Below are 17245 nucleotides of genomic sequence, written 5' to 3'. Positions count from 1 at the left end.
CCAAATCAAATGACACAAAGAGAAGTGCACAGATGTGTCCAATACAGACCAAGCAAAGAGACGCACATCAATATCACAGCTTCAGTATAAAGAAGAAGCTGCTGGGATCTGTTTTTAATTCAAGTAAAACAATAGACCCAAGGAAAACACCCAAGTTTGAAGCATGTTGTGCATTTGGTCTAGCTGGGTTTCTTTCACTCTTCTAAACTGAATGGGGTCGTGGAAGACGAGGTTGAGAGTTTGGCTATTGAACCCATGTGTTGTGAAGCGATGAAAGCTGGGGATTAACCATCCTCTCTCAGACGTAATAAGTCCCTTTAAAGGATCTAGAATTTGGATGCTCTGAACCTTGTGTATGACTGTGTCCTGTGTGTGACTGATGTGTGTGTCCTCTAAGTAGAAAAGATTCCATGACTTTGATAATTGCTCAAACCAAACAAGCCGTTTCTAATTAAAGTGATATTACTGAGGCATTGCAGAGCGTCTCCCTCCTGCAGCATCCTGCTGGGATCTCTCAGCCTGTGGTCGATCTGCGAGGGCTGATAATGTCTCTGTAGTTTTTATCAAGCACTTCAAAATAAATGGGCTTTGGATTGAAAATAAAAATAAAAACCACATGCGGCGGCATGATGAAACTCTTCCAGGTGGCTGCGCTGGTGAATTGAAGGAAAACGTAGAAGAGGAACTTGGGCTTGTGACAGGTTTAGGGTTTTGGATAAATGTACATACAGCATTAGCATGTAGTTTCTGGTTTATATAGGCTAGGCAAATTTTGTAAAAGCAGTGCATATTGTTCATTTCAAGGTTAATTACTCGTACATAGTTAAACAATGTTTGTAACATATTCTTCACTTAAACGTGAAACTGTCACACAGAATAACATCAGTTAGAAGGAGTTCCTTGGTCTAATATCAGTGAGCAAAGTCTCACAGGGAAACACGTTAGAACTGCAAATTGACTATTTATCTTAAATTTGGCTCAGCATAGAACTTATGGAAGTGTTTATTACACTTGGGTTGAAAAACAAGTTTTTCTGGCAGCAGAGAATTTACAGCATTTAGATGATGTCCCTATTACAATAAACTGGTGGCAGCAATGCAACCTGTGAGCTCCGGTGGTTTGGAGAGTCTCTCAGACTGAAGGTTAGACTTGTCTCATTTTCCACTGACCTTCTGAGGTCACCTGGCTCACCTCCATGCTTAAGAAACAAAATGACCAGGAGGCATTTCTGCTGCTTGCAGTTTAAAAAACTAACAAAAGCACTAATCTAAAGAGTACATAGCATATGAGTGATGATACCTTTTCTTTTTTAGATGGATCTCAAATAAACAGAAAAACAAATAAAATCATTTAAAACCATACATTCACAAAGTAAGTGAACAGTTCGACAGTCTTTCCTGTTTTTACTGGTTTGCTGGAACCATCATGTCAACATACTGTAAACCTTTCGTGTGCGTCTGCACAAAAGGCAGATTTGGAAATGACATACATTTAGACATATTAAGGCAACAGTTTTAAATTATGCCAATTTGCACATTAGTCCAGGAATATGTCTAGTTTTTTTTTTATGTTCTCAAAAGAGTCTTTCCCCATGTAATCTACGTGTCCTTTTTCCCACATCCTCCGATGGTGCAGACTCTCTTCTGCTGTCTCAGTGTTTATCTGTGATAAAGTGAAAACAAACATATAAATAAAATGTTGTTTTATTATACTTCTCAAATAAAATAAAAAAATCACAAATTTGACTAAAGTACCATAGCCAGCAGAGGGCAGCATTGTCATGTTTTCTGACTAATTGAACAGACTATTACAAAAAATTGGAATCAGAAAATTAATTTAAAACACTGTCTGAATTACAAAGATTTTGATGTATTTCTATTTTTTTAACGTTTTAAAACTGCAAGTTAAAGAAGGTTCGTGTGCAGTGCTGTTTTAGGCATACAGGGTCGGCACAAGCTCCCGCGGAGCTCATGCTGCCATCCTCCAGCTCGGATGCAGGAGTCCAGCAGTCCTTCACTTCCCCTACAGCAAATGTGGCCTCAGGTTGTGTAGGCTGGAATAGCCACAAAAAACAATGAGAACTAAAACAAAAAGGTGCTGCAGAGTTCTGCAACACAAATCAATTGCTGCACTGCAAAGGCGAAAAATTAAAATTCAAATGTATTCAGTAGAGGCAAATTGCTGTCCTGTACTTGATGTATAAACTCTTGGCCACCACATTTTCTTGAACAACGGTGTCACTGAATCCTGGTTTGTGTATGCATACTAATAAGAGTTTTTTTAAATGAGCCAAACATCTGAATCCTTATTCAGAGATGTTCAAATCTGCAGTAGTTTAGGAAAATTTAATTCAGCACAGTCATCATTCTCCAACTGTAGTAACTGGAAACATAGCCGCCATTTGAACCAACACATATGAAACACAATAAGTAAATTAAAACCAAGCCGTGGTTTCACCGGGTTATTGGATGCTGCAGCACTCACCACATGAATGGTTAAATCTATTGGTGGTGGAGGTGGAGGTGGATGTAGTGGCCGGGGAGTCCGGACCTCTGGTGGCAGGACCTCTGTTCCTCTGGCTTGTATTTGAAGAGGTGTGGGACTGGCTGGTACTGGTGATGGCTGAGAGTTAATATTTGTGAAATGAATCAACAGAGTGGATAAGTGTACATATATGTGTAAACTTGATTGTATACTCCAATCAGAGTATACAATTAAGTTTATTCTGTGTTTGGACACACCTTTTCATTCAATGTGTTTTCTTTATTTTCATGACCATTTACATTGGTAGATTCTCACTGAAGCCATCAAAACTATGAATGAACACATGTGGGGTTATGTACTTAACAAAAAGTGGAGACCTGACCTCCACAGTCATAGGACCTGAACCCAATCGAGATGGTTTGGGGTGAGCTGGACCACAGAATGAAGTGCAAAATAGCATAATGTGAAAGAATGAGAATATGAGTTAGGTGATGTCCGTTGGTCATACTCCTCATAAGAAGTCTGATGGCATTGGGGATGTGGAAATGGATATAAACTTTTTATACACCAATATCTGCAGCTTATACACTCCAGCCAAGACCTCACCCATCTCATCTGGGCATTCAGATGTCTGCTAGGCTTCATACTTACATGCAGCATGTCCCCTGAGTCCTGATTTCCGTCCACTTCTCCTGAAATCGGTGGCATCTGAGAACGGTACTCTGCCCACCACATGTTCAAAAACTGATCCAGATATGAGTCCTTATTACTCTGGTCGTAGCGAAGATGCCAGGGCTTGACCGCACCCAGAAAGTGGACAATCTTTGCTTGGTGGCCAAATCTGAGTGCAGAGAAATATGTGTTATGTTACAATCAAACAGAGCGTCTGACATTCGGTTAGTTGGATTAAACTGCACAAATTAACTCTGCAAACACACATCTTTCAGTTCAAATCTCTGATTGTCACAACTGATTGTCAAAGCTGCCATGAAAGCCATGCTTGCTCTGTACTCACGTCTGGAACGCAGGTAGATATGTATAGATGGCACTAGAACTGAGGTTGTAAACAAAGGGAAGGTGTTTACTGATGTCTTTTACAGCCCAGTCTTTAAAGAAAGAGTTTAAAAGTCCCTGGTCACCACCTGCCAAAAAAATCCAAGCAGGGTCAGTCACAACCGAAGGCCCTCGTATTTGTACGCCATCAATTTTGTCTCCCTGTCTCTGCCTCTGAATAAATAAAGAGACAATTTCCAGGAAATACCACAAGCCACACAATAAGGAGGAAATGAAAAGGGGAAGGATCTGAGGTGAAGGAGTCAAGACGCTGGAGGATGAGACAAGGTGACACCTATCAGATTTCCTTCTGATGTCCCCTCCTAGACTCCTAGAACCCACCGACAGCTTCCTTTTTTCCATGCAGTTGCTGCGTTTTCACCATTTAATGACGGGAAAATAAAGGGCCGTTATGCATGGTGCTATGTTCCAACTGGTTAAGAATTTAATTTGATGTTTTGCATCTGGAAAAAAATGATCATTGTAAGATCCTGGCAGAAGGAATTTTTCCCAGAATCATACCATCAAAGCAGCCATAGTGTGCTGCGTGGGCCAGCAGCCTGCTGTGCGTGTGCAGGGACGGTCGGAACACGAACACCCCTGAGTTGAAACAGTCTGGCCAGCCGGCATCTGGAGCTGCAGAGAGCTCCTCACGCTCAAACAGGTCATCCACATTTTGCAAGACCTGCAAATCGAACAAGTGGCCAATTCCTTTAGCTTTGGATTCAAATGTGTGCAACACAATGTCCATACACGCACATGCACCTTATTACGTACACACTGCATTTTATATTAGGCCAAGCAAGGGTCTAACTTTTTCAAAAATGTAGCATTTGGGCTTTTGCCGGGGAATAAATAACTTTATATCTCATGTACAAAGGAAGTGGTAATATAAACAATTATCATTAAATATACTAAATGTATAATATTTGAACTTTCTTTTTTAACTCTATGCACTTACAAGCGTATCTGCATCCAGAAACACACACTTCTTATACTTAATGAGCATCCAGCACTGCAATTTTGTCAAAGTGACGCCCAGCTCAGGTCGGCCCAGCCAGGACAAGTGCGTTCGATCCATGCTGTCCATCACGTCTACCTGCACAACTTCATCAAACACCCTCTCCAGGGAATGCCTGCGAAGAGGAAAGAAATATTTCACCAGCCTGGTCCAACAGTGTCTTACTCGCAGAGCCTGAGGTCTGAAAAATTCAATTTCCACCACAGCAGAAGGTGAGGTTCATTACAGTCTAATGTCCTTCCTGTGTTTGAATGGCTAAATAAGATTCTGACTTGCCAGTCATGACCCTGGAACTTTATGAAGGGAATTCAGTTGCTCTACACGCCTTTAAGTTCCAATGAGTTTGCATTTTCCTGTACAGCACGTGTATTTGCTCAGGGGAACAGAGATTGTGTAAAGGTGGGCTTCGGTTTACATCTGGGGTTGATGACCAACAGGCAACCACCACCCTTGACCTAGAACTGCTAAAGCAACTTCATCCCCCTTGGTTTTGATAGAGACTTCTTACCGTGCCTCAGGAGACACACTTGAGGAAATAAGTACCACTATTTTTCTGGTGGTCCCGTGGCGCCGTAAGCTCTTCCCCATAACGAGAGCCCCCATGCAGTAGTCCTCTGTGGTGGCCAGCGTGACAAAGGCTTGGTCAGCTGCTGAGAGAAATGAAAGTGGGAGGATTTGGCTGGTAGAAGAGACAGTTCCTATACGCTGAACGCAGCAGAAGTAACGCCAGGAGCACTACAGATCACAGACGCGCTAATAATAGTAACAAATCCTAGAGGTTGGTTTACATTTGTCAAATGCGGACTGCTTGCGTCACAGTTGACAAATTTGACCTTAAATGTCTGCCAAATGAAAGGACTGGAAAGTCCTTCCTTTCTTTTTCATGGCATCTTTCTTTTCAGAAAACCATTTCATTGTATGTTACTTGTCTTTTTTACCAACTGTATTATAATCAGATATTATTCTGGAAATTTCCTTCACTTTCTATCTCTCTAATTATCTACATATCTGATCCAAAAGCTGAGGCAACGATCATCTGAAATGTTACGTTTAATTAAGTACTTCTCTTCCCATCTGCATCTAATTAAATGCAGTTAAAAGACGGGGTGCAAACTACTCAGTCTCAAGGACAGAACGGACAATATTGATTGTGGTCACCATTATCACAGTAGACACTGTTGCTCACCTGCCATTTTTAGGAGCATGATCCTGTGCAGAATCTGCTGCCTGACCTCTGGATAAGACGGGATTCTTCGGTCAGAAGCGTTCACGGTACTTTTGCCGTCATTAATGAAAGCCCTGCTGTGCTGTGCTGTGCTGTGCTGTGCTGTGCTGTGCTGCGCATGCGCTGCCTCTTTTCAACCTCTGACAGGTTCACATATCTCCCGTACAATGGGGCCAAAGTAAAGCAACCGCTGGGTATTTGAGATAGTGGCCATGTGTCACAGGTCATTCAACCACACACAAACACACAAACGATAGTAAAAGCTTGGAAACCCTCCTCAGTGGTCAATTTCTCTTTAAAAGCAAGAGTATAACTCATAAACATGGCTGACATGGAATTAAAATGAGGAGACGTCAGAATTGTCTACACATTTATTTGAAAAGAACAGTGGGAAATGATGTCTCTTTCCTCCAGACAATAAAAAATCCGCAGTGTATAATGTAGTTGCTTGTTTATGAGTTAAGATTACATAAAAAAAAAAAAAAAACATTTCATTCATCAACACGATCCACATTTACAGCTCAGCTTACAGTCCACAAATTGGCTTATTGTAATGTATGTATGTATATATGCCTGAAGAATTCATCTTTCATCATAAGATGGGCCGGAAAAATGTTGATAATGAGAAATATGAAGGCATTATAACCCTATAAAGCATTGCAATTTACCGATGCACCACATTGTGGAATTTAACATGCCACGTTACCCTGACTGTCCCTGTCAGTTTTATTTACAATATATATCATCAACATCAGAAAGCTAGTTATACTAAATGAAAGCTTTCTGTTTTCAACAAAAAATACAATACCTATTGTATATCAATATAGATTGTCTTTCCAAAAATGAATGTAACAGAAAGATAAGTCTTGTGCATTTCAATATTTGTAAACTGAAAATGTTAACTAAAATCATACAGACTCAACTTGATTTATAAGGCATACAACATAACACAAAAGTAGTTAAAAACACACACACACACACACATTTATAGCATTTTATAATTTATCCCCAGTCAGTTTCATGTCCCAGAATCTCCTCACCATTATGCATTATGCATTCCTGAGAAGGTTGCTGAGAACTGTAGAGAACAAATAAATATTACTACCATCAGAACCAAAAAATACCTGCGTAAAAATAAATATGTTTATTGCCTTGTAGGAAACATTTCATTTTATGGTTCTGTAACCATCATTATTAATATCTAAAATATCTATCTTGTTGATTAGAGTTTTAGCCATGGAGCATGTTAACTTCAAATAAAAAGTTACTACTACCAGTTCAGTTATATGCGCATAATTTGAATAACTATCTCACCTTGTTGGTCGGACCGGGTGCCAGGCTGGCCCTTTCCACTCTCTGGATCAGCACCTAAGAACCAAGGTAAACCCACAAATGATGTAAAGAACAGAAGTGACTTTCCTGATGACAGTCATGTGAGTGACATTAAAGCAGCACTCACCCCCCTGAAACTTGAAACACAGTCTCTTTTTCTGGTAAGCAAAGTAGCTTGATGCTGCACCAATAAGTGCAACGCCCACTGCGCTCACAATGCCAGCTATTGGACCAGATCCTGCGGTGAACAAAAAAACAAGCAAACGTCACTAGATGGCAGCAAAGTACATCTCTTCTGCTCTGTTCATTTTTCAATACTGCCAAATGTAGATATAACTCCCATAACATGGCTGGCAAAAGTTAAACGTGATGTGTAAACAGGTTAAGGATGTTTAACGCTGCCTGCATTTCACTAGAAGCAAAGCAAACTCAGATTCAGTGAACAACTCTCACCTGAAAAGAAAGTGTGTACCCGGGTCTTGGCATTGATTTACTGATTCACACCCACCCATGTGTCGATGACTGAGTGCAGGGGAATGCTGCGAGCTACTCCTGCCGACCTGACCCCTCCCTCGCGTGCTCAGTAAATTCTGCAGGACCAGTTCACATTCCGAAGGAGCACACACAATATTCCCATGGCATTAAAACAAACTTGAGCCAAATGTTCCTGTCCAGATTTTATTTGACACTGATAAAATGCAGTGTATACACAAAAATAACCTTATCCACCATCACACACTTCAAATGGGAACCAACACTCAATACCACAATAGACACACATGAGAAAGTCTTTGACCCGTATTAAACAATAAGTAGTGAGACAGAACATCAGCACCAAGATTAAAAAAAACATTTTTAAAACCATGAATCATTCAATATAAAAAACTGAAGTTGTCACTCTGGAAACAACACAACAAAAGAACAACAATGGTACTTAATTAAGACAATGCTAGGACTGTGTGGTGACTAGAGCTCTCCCGAATGTCTGGTGCTGCCACTTTTGCAACAGAGTGGAAGTTCAAGCTGCAGAGATACGCCTACCTCGACAAAATATTAACAGTCAATATTAGAAAGCATACTGCATTTTACTTCCAGTGGCCACAAGGCACTGCATAGCAAACCTGTACTGCATGCTTTGCAGATGGAGTGTGTTCCGTTAAACAATAGCAATCCACAGAAAGTGATGCAATAAAAAAATGCATTGAAAAATGTCAGAAAAGTGACTGATTTACTTTAAAAAAAAAATTGAGTCTTGGTGCCATTCTAGCAACAGAGACAGGGAGAAAGCTCAGAATAGAAAAGAGGGGAAATCCCATGACAAAGAGACATGATACTCTGAGAGGATTAGGATTTCTACTGTAAATGTTCAAAAAAGCAACAAAACGTAACCGTCTGAAAAAATCACTGCCACCAAAGCACCCAAGAATCCCAAAAACAGATGCACACAGGAAACAGAAGTTTTTATCTTCCTTCATTCCTCACGAGCTCCCTGAGCTACGTCCAGAACTTCCAGCAGCCTCTCTAACAATGGCTCAAATACACTCTTAAAGTTGTCAATCCAAACGTGAAGACCCTCTGGCACGTTATCACCTAGCATCTTTAGGATCTGCGTCCATGGGAGCGCTAAATCTGCAACGACAGGCAACCGAAGCAGAGATTTAGAACACTGCAAACATTACCAAGGGTCTTGTCTTTTTTTATGTTGTGAAATATATAAAACCGGACAAAAGAAACCCAAAATGGCCGTGCCCACTCTGCACAGTTCAGATGGCGCTCTCTAAGAAACAAATGCAAAATGTGAAATGCTCCGACCACAAGGACATGCACCAAGGCCAGGCGCTTTTGCGCCAGCACAGCAAACTAGGACCGGCTGTGTAAACCGCTGGAGTCGTTCACAGGCACGCCTAGTTCTTCGGCCCAACGGATGACTCATGAGAGCTTCAGTTTCCATGGCTAAACTCGTGTACCGGGTCACAAGACAACAAAATGCCCCTCCTCATGAAATGCCTGCACAAGCTGGGCCTACATCAAACAGCATCTTGTTGGAGCGGGGGGGGGGCACAAAAAAACAAGGTCAGATATCAAAAGGGCAGGAAACTAACGCTGAACAATGGCATGCCAGGTCAGGTTTCTGTAGATGCCTGCATGGAAATGCTTTAAATGACAAGAAGGCGTTACTTTCCCCGGGCACAAAGTAAATTCTCCCAGCACTGCTTTAAGGTGCATCTGTAGAATGTGCACAAGTAGGTCTATCGACATTCAAATGTATGCAAAGTTTTCGTAAGTATGAATTTCATTCATACTAAAAAGCACAAAGGGATAATAAAAACAGCATTTTTTTTTACCTTGAGATGTACCTTCACTAGACCCACCTGGAGGGTAAAGAAAAGACAACAATGAGGAATACAGCGCTGTATGACATTATAATAACAATAACTGCAATCTTTATATTTTCCATCCATTATCTTTTAACTGAACAGTGGCAGCACACATACCAGCGTGATCGTAGGCGGTGCCACCAGCTTTTCCTAGGGCCAAAACAAAACCAGAAAAATTTGCAGCACTTCCGCTTTCCACATACAGCAAGGAACTCAGTGACTCAGGCCTTAACTACCACCAGTCAGGGTCATCAGATCATTGCTCGGTCTAAAATTTTCAATTCTTTGCATTGGATTTATGCTTCATGATCGAGCATGGCCGTTATGAAAATGCAATGCACTGTAGATATTTTAAAGGGTGTGGCATATCTGCCTCATTCCAACTGGCTCTGCTGAAAGGTTACTTCAGTTCAACATCCATCCAGCACAGTGCATCATTCCGAATGTCATGGAAAGGGACTATTTACCCACCCCGCCAGCAGCAATAGCAGAGCACGCACTTTTAAGTTTGACTTTGCAATCAAATTTAGTTTTTGTTCAAGGGCATTGCGTTCCAAAGTCTTGGAACAGCGACTGAAAAAGCTCGGTCACCCCTAAATGTCCTCCTTGTCTTAGAGACAATGAATGTTCCGCTGACCTGAGAGCAGTTGTACCAGTTAAAAGCCGCGCAGCAGCAAGTTGATCAAGTGACCTCTAGTTAAGCCCAACATTAAGTGCATTGCAGTAGTCCAGATGATTTGTAATAAAAGCATGGATTAAAATCTCAAAGTGATGCCGAGAGAGAAGTGGTTTGACCTTCAACAATTGTCTCAATTGAAAAAAGCTGGCTTTGACCACTGAGCTGATCTGTGCATCAAATGTCAATTCGCTGTCTAGTTTAACACCCAAATTATTCGCTGCATTTGTCAAGTGTTGACTTAAAGAACCTAAGTAATTTTAACTCTCTCACTTGCTCCAAACAACATGACCTCAGTCTTTCTTTCATTAAAATGTAAAAAATTCAGTGACATCCATGCTTTAATTTCTCCAGTAACGAATTTGCAGAATAAGCATTTCTTGTACAAAGAAAAGAGAAGAAGTCCAAGAATCAAACCTTGAGGCACTCCACATGTGAGAGGCGCTGGAGAAGACTCAGTGGGGCCAATAAGGACACAAAAACTTTTCTCATTTAGGTAGGACCTAAACCATTCTAGGACACCACCCTGAATGCCCACCCAGTTGTTCAAACAAGACAGGAGAATCTTATGATGCCGATTCAGTGCCATGACAGCTTTTAAACCCAGACTGAAACACTTCAAGAATATTGTTCATCCAAATATTATTTCAACTGGTTGTTAACTATTTTCTCCCACACTTTTGATCTTAGAGATTGGCTTAAATTTTGAAACTACAGAAGAGTCAAGAAAGGGATTCTTAATGAGTGGTGTAACCACAGCATGCTTAAAACTCACAGGCATAATCCCATTGGTTATACTGCCATTAATAATGTTTAGCACATAAGGTGCAAAAGTAAAAAGATGGGGAGGGATAGGGTCCCTAGGAGAACCAGAAGGCTTCATATGACCAATAATTTCTTCCAGATATGATAAGCTGACAGGCTCAAACAGGTCGAAGACAGCTGAGCATGTGACACAGATGGTGGGGTCATAGGTAGGTGGACACATGAGGGCTCTGGTGCTCGACAAGAAGTTCTCACACAATTCAGTTGAATTTCCCATGTCGGCTGAATGTGGAGCATTAAGAACAGAATTTACAGTTTTAAACAGTACATAAGGATTGTGGGAATTAGAGTCAATAATGTCAGAAAAAGGTTTGCTTTCACAGCTCTCCGATAGTGAAGGTCTAAATTAATCAGTTATCTCCAAAAATTACATGTATGTGATAATGAGAAAACGCACACAATCAGGTCAAACCCTCACCTTTTCCTCCCTCAGGTTTGTAGCCGCTGTCACCATTAACAACGTCATCCAAGTCACTGTCATCAAAGTTGCCACCTGTAAAGTAATGCAAGCAAAATGACACTGCACTGTTGGCTTAAGTCTGTGGTTAACACAAAGCGACCACAGATACATGGCGTGATGCTGTATGAATAAAGTTTAAACTTGCATGCTTGTAATATATGTGCTGTGGATGACTAGACTGTAGTGAGTATAGTGCATATATAACATGGCCAAACACTAAACTGCATGGGAGCAGGCAAACCTTTACTAATATACACAGTACAATCTGTTCCCTTCAAAAACTAGTTCTGGCTTTCACCCTGCTGTAGCATGGTCATTCCATGCTACATTGGCTGTACAGTCATTACACCATATTTCTATGTTAAGTTATTAAAAGTATTCAAATGTGAAATTAACAGAAATGCTGTGTATTTCCATGCCGCATCAAGTCAGTGAAAAGAGAATATGCTATGCTAATCAACTACAACTGGTTGTCTGCAAAGTTTAAGCCCAAATAGGAGGAATGTCTATCAGTATGTCCTTCTTCTACAATTTACATAAGCAAATTCAAAAACTCACCTTTTCCACCGTCTACCTTAGGAGGTATCACAGGTTTTTTGGGCTCAGGACCTAACAGAAGTATGAAATATATATTCATGCCAAGAGCAACAGGTATGTCATGACTGCTACTGACATGATTCAGTGTACAAGCCAACTAAAATCTCTCCATACATCATAATTTACCTGGGAGAAGAGCATCCTCAAGATCCAGTCCACCTAAAATGACAAAAATCAACGTTTATATATGTTGTACACCCTTTTTCCAATGATAACGTAGCAATATATATTAAAATGATTACATTTAGCAATTTTTCAGATGTGTCTTACCTCCAGATGGTTTTTTTGGAGGAGCTGGAGTGGGATCAAAGAAGAGCAACATCAGAAACAGAGATCACTAATTACAGAGTGCTGAAGCCATTGGCCACTTTATTCTGTATTTGCTGCAGAACCCAATTCTTTAAAACAGACAGCAGTGGTCACAGAATGGATTCAACAGCGTACTGAATGTGTCCCTCTTGAAATTTTGCCCATAACTGCCACCTAAAAGGCTAACCACAACTTGTGTACTTCTATTCCAAACCGGTACAGCGAACATATTCCTAATGTGTACTTGGTGAAATGACACATTAGACTAGGCTGCTGAAAGATACAAAGCCATATGCGCCATAATTTGCTTGCATTTTACCGCGCCGCATTGAACGGCGTTGCGTTAAGTAAACGGCTGGTCTGTGCACGTGCTCAACACAACCAAGCGTTACGTCTGCATTTTTGGTATGCGCTTAAACAAACCGTGCGTGACGCATGGTCCGCAGCGCCTGTCCTGTCCAGGCGTCACGCGTGGTCTGTCTGGAAATTTCTCCTCCCAGGACAAAACAGTATGGCGAGCTGGAGAGGACTGGGGAGGTGAGGTGAGGTGCCTGTAGTTCGTATTTCGTATATGTCTCAAAATTATTTGGCAGCGCATGATGTTTGAAAGTGGATTAATTTGCATGTTAATGGTCCAGTTAAAGCTGTGACATTCTTGAATTATTTATATCACTCTCACTGATGTCCACAGCCAAGTGAGGAACAAAGTCCTGACATACTTTGGAGAAAGGAGCCTTGCCAAGGAAGAAAACCCATTACTGTTGTGGAAGGCTAACAATGAAAGATATCCCATGTTGGCCATGCTCCCTGGGTGCCTTTCATGGCTGCACACTGCTCACTATGGTGATGGGTTAAAAGCAGAGGACACATTTTGTTCTGTCACTGTGTGCTGCAGCGTTTCACAATGACTATCACTTCGCTTCTTACCTCTGCATCCCTGCCACATCAACACCATCTGACAGATTAATCGATTGTTAAAATAATCGTTAGTTGCAGCCCTATTAGACCCTTATGTAATTCTTCATATCTGCACATCATCATGATATGAGCTCTCATAACACTCCCCAGAGGGGTTTCTATTTGGAAGAACCACTGAACGTCTTAACTGTGTCAGCATGCATTACATACACACCCGAAGACACTTCATTTCGGGAAAAATAATGTGGTCACTCTGTGCAATTGCATGATTTGTACATAACAGGAGATATTAATGTGGATCCAAACACGCAACTTACCTTTGCCGTCATCACCAAGGGCATCTAGGATGTCAAAGTCACCTAAAACATACAATTTAAGTATAATGTATAGGCTCCATAGCCTTATAGTGACATGCAGCAAAACTGTGCATTTAGTCATTTTGCATTAAGGTCTAATGCATCAAAGGGCAGGCTTTGCAGGTATATGACAAAATGACATCAAACAACTCCCAGCCTGCTTCATGTCAGGTATTGTTATGAGAGAACCATTATTATTATTATACTACCAAACATTATTATTATTATTATTATTGTTATTATTATTACTAACAAAAATGTAATTATTAGCCTTCTGGATAAGGGTGTCATGTAAATACCAAGAAAATTTTACCTGTGCCAGATTTCTTTGGTACCTCTGGGGCCTTTGTAGTTGCTTTTGGTTCTAGATAAGAACATGGAGAGCATTTTACAATGTCCTCAAAATCTAAAACCATTGATATAATGCGTATTATATGTCAAACATATAATTTCAAAATGCAGGGACAAACAAGAGTGAAAAGAACAAGACGAACTTACTGGGGTCATCCAGGTCTTCTAAAGCATCGCCAAGATCAAAGCCTGTGCAAGGAGGAAATTGCAATAATAATTTCCCTATATATGTCTGTAAACAAAAGACTGCACACAAAAATATGGGACACTTTAATGTGCATTATTTTTAAAAATAACCAACGGAAGCAGATTTATCTGTAGGTTTAAAAATGATTCTGGACCAATTTTTCCCCACTTGTATGTATTCAAGAGTGCGGTAATAATGATGATACTACCTAGAAATTATGGAGTCAAATGCTGTGTCCTTCAGTAACCCTGTGTAAATTAATCCTAAAGAATCGAATTCACGAGCTGTTGAAAATGGTCTGTGTAAAATGGATACTAATCTGCAATGAATCGATACAAAATGCAGCAACATCTTAACTGAAGGCAAACGTTGTGGGGAAGTACAGACTGTTCTTTTATGAATTAAATGAATAGTTCCCTTAAAGATTCTATGAAGAGAGTTGTGTGATCAATTTCTTCCTAATGAGCTTTCATTGGTCTTTCAAGTGCCATTAGTTGCTCTCCCTCTCCACTGTTAACATGCCATGGCGTGTCTGCAGGCCGCAAAGATGGCGCTTTGAGCGTTGTAGGCTAGATTCGATACAGCCCCCGTTCAACCGCAGCTCTCATTCATCCGATACAACTCAAAGTGAAAAGGAACAAGACTAAGTTTAGCAGACGAGAACTTTCGTAGGAAGCGATAGGGGAATAAAAGGAAGTGAAAAGTACAGAAACTGAATTAAGGTGAGATTCTGCTGTAGAGAGTTCCTGAATGGGATGTCCTGGTGACTCACGCAATACAATGCAAGGCAGTACAAATGCACGCCGATGGCAAAAACAGACATGAATAAGCCTGCGTGTCTGTGTGTGTCACACACACAATCGCCTTCTTTTCTCACTTTCTGCCTCTTGTTAGGCTGTCAAATTATCTATCTAAATAATGCAGATAAACAGAGTCGCCAGACAGACATGGCACAGTTCGACGTCAAGTATGTGCGCTGAGTGCCAGTCTAACGCACAAAGGCCAACAGGGAGCCGCGTTACGTGTCCTCGCTCACTTGTGAACAAGTGAACTCACTTGTGAACAACGGGAGCTATTTTCCTCCACCTGAACAGGCCCGCTGGGGGTGGACAACAGAGGCGGCCCGCACCGGAACGCGGTACCGCGGGGAATTAAACTGGCCGGCGACGCTGTGGAGGAAAACACGACTCGAAAAACGCTCCGGGGAAAAAAGTGACTCGTGGCGAGTAACTCTCTGCTGCTGAGACCAAACCGGAGCAACTCTGTAACGAGCTCGTCTAGTGTCGTTTGTAACGGCAAGAACTAGTAATAGAACTAGTTTTGGTGTTAGTACGACATACCTTGCGCTCTCGTTGAAACAACACACGCCAGAAAGACAAGCCAAAAATACGACCGCATTACTGCTGTTTGAGGGCAAAAATATTAATGCGTTTAAAAAAAAGCTCGAGTTGGCACGGATATCTTCAACAAAAGCAACTGCTGTCAGACAAAACAGCAGTAAAAGAAAAGCAGCACCGCGGACTTCTGATGTTCGCCGAAGGGGGACGGAAAGTCATGGGTGTGTCGCAGCGACTCCACCAAGTCCCGCCCCGCAGAGCCGACTGACGGGGGCGCGGACCAATCACAAACGTTGCGTCCACACCGGCCTCTGAACAGACCAATGAGGAGGAAGATGACAAGTAGCGTGGAAAAAATGAGGGTCCAGGATTCTCAGTATGCTATGTGTATATTATTAGTAGTTCTCTGTAGTCCGCTAACATTTATGTGCTAGATTTACAAAACCATGCCAAGGAGCATACGTAAACCTTGTTAGTTACCACTTTGTACATCAGTATTTGCAGTGTAATATGACACATCAGACACATGCAACGAGGTTTGCCAGCCGTCCATGTTTTTGTAGGACTGTCCAGGAATTTACTTAGTTTAAAATGGTTAGGGAAATAAACAAGGCCAACTCACCGGTGTAAAATGGACAAATGAAATGTATGCTTCAATGTCTGTGGTGTAAACTGGTCTAAAAACTCCTCGGTCCTTGGTTACAGACCATTTGAAACAATGGCTGAATAACAGTCTGTCATCTGTGTCTACATCATAAAGGGTATGTCTTCTGCTCCTGATTTTACATTTCTGCAACATGTTCCTGAAATCCCATTCACTTAATGATTTGTTAGAACCATCATTTTCAGCCTAAATTTGGAATGCAAGCAGGCTGTGAGGAGCAGGAATCAGACGATTAGACATTTTAGTGATATGATTATTGTCATAGAAATATCTCGATTTCACAATTATTTGACATTAACATATGTTAATACAACTGTATTAACATATGTAAACCACACCATATAAGGTTTAGAAGCTATTTATTGCAGCTTTTCAGGCAGATAGAAAAATTAAATGTGTAAATTAAATAAAATAAATCTCTGTACACAGGGAGCACAGCTCATTTGCTGCTGCCAAAATCCTTAACTTAAATGCAGTGACAATAAAAAAAAAAACAAGTAAATAATGTTAAACCTGTCTACGCTTCTGAGCTCAGCCTTGGACAATAAGGTGAGAGAATATTGCCACTACTGCTGAACACTGCACAATCCTTTTACAATGTTTTAATGTAAAAATGTGTATTTTACGCCACGTTTTGTTTTAGAAAAAGTGCCACTTAACAAAAAACAGCAAGTTGCACTCAAAACGCAAAAAAATATTTTCTAAACTCCAGTTAGACGATAATGTCATGCTGTAGGTTTCTGGGCACTGATTGTACTGATCGTGACCATGCGTCATGGCACGCAGCGCAAGGCTTTAAATGTTTCCACACAGGAGAGTCCATGCTTCCTAGGTGGAAAAGTCCCGCTGTTGGTTGTCATTTCTTCTGCCATGCTCTGTTTGGGGTGTTTTGTGTGTTTTTTTGTGTGTCAAACTGGTTAATCCATGAAAGCCTACCTAACAATGCTTGTTTTTTTTCATACCTTGAGTTTCTAGGCTTAGATTATGGTGCGCCTTTATGTTTCCAAATGCATTGCTGTTGAAATCTCATGCAGTTATGGTACATGGGAAGGGAGAGTAATTTTATCACAGA

The 17245-nt window shown here is 41.0% G+C and overlaps 2 protein-coding genes across 3 annotated transcripts; both read right to left on the bottom strand.

Annotated features, from left to right (window-relative positions):
• Positions 1-986: 986 nt before the first annotated feature.
• On the bottom strand, positions 987-5549 carry gyg2 (glycogenin 2). The gene is made up of 8 exons (XM_028980567.1): positions 5067-5549; positions 4499-4673; positions 4060-4222; positions 3500-3626; positions 3136-3325; positions 2485-2622; positions 1943-2053; positions 987-1662 (listed from the first exon to the last, which is right to left on the bottom strand). Exons 1-8 carry the CDS (start codon positions 5159-5161, stop codon positions 1537-1539), a joined length of 1125 nt encoding a protein of 374 aa, XP_028836400.1. The 5' UTR covers positions 5162-5549; the 3' UTR covers positions 987-1536.
• A 591-nt stretch (positions 5550-6140) lies between these two features.
• Positions 6141-15743, bottom strand: cd99 (CD99 molecule). Of its 2 annotated transcripts, XM_028981899.1 has the most exons (13): positions 15513-15737; positions 14133-14174; positions 13948-13998; positions 13596-13637; positions 12322-12345; positions 12178-12210; positions 12013-12063; positions 11413-11487; positions 9611-9643; positions 9461-9487; positions 7243-7353; positions 7098-7151; positions 6141-6861 (listed from the first exon to the last, which is right to left on the bottom strand). In XM_028981899.1, exons 1-13 carry the CDS (start codon positions 15568-15570, stop codon positions 6833-6835), a joined length of 630 nt encoding a protein of 209 aa, XP_028837732.1. In that variant the 5' UTR covers positions 15571-15737; the 3' UTR covers positions 6141-6832. The 2 variants fall into 2 exon arrangements, with proteins under 2 accessions (XP_028837732.1, XP_028837733.1); XM_028981900.1 differs by lacking the exons at positions 6141-6861; positions 7098-7151; positions 7243-7353 and adding an exon at positions 7780-8744 and having other exon boundaries at positions 15513-15743.
• Between the last annotated feature and the right edge of the window lie 1502 nt (positions 15744-17245).

The sequence above is a fragment of the Denticeps clupeoides genome, chromosome 5, assembly GCF_900700375.1.
Source record: "Denticeps clupeoides chromosome 5, fDenClu1.1, whole genome shotgun sequence".
NCBI lineage: Eukaryota > Metazoa > Chordata > Actinopteri > Clupeiformes > Denticipitidae > Denticeps > Denticeps clupeoides.
The sequence above is the reverse complement of the archived record's forward strand: the minus strand, read 5'-3'. Positions and strand labels throughout refer to the sequence as shown.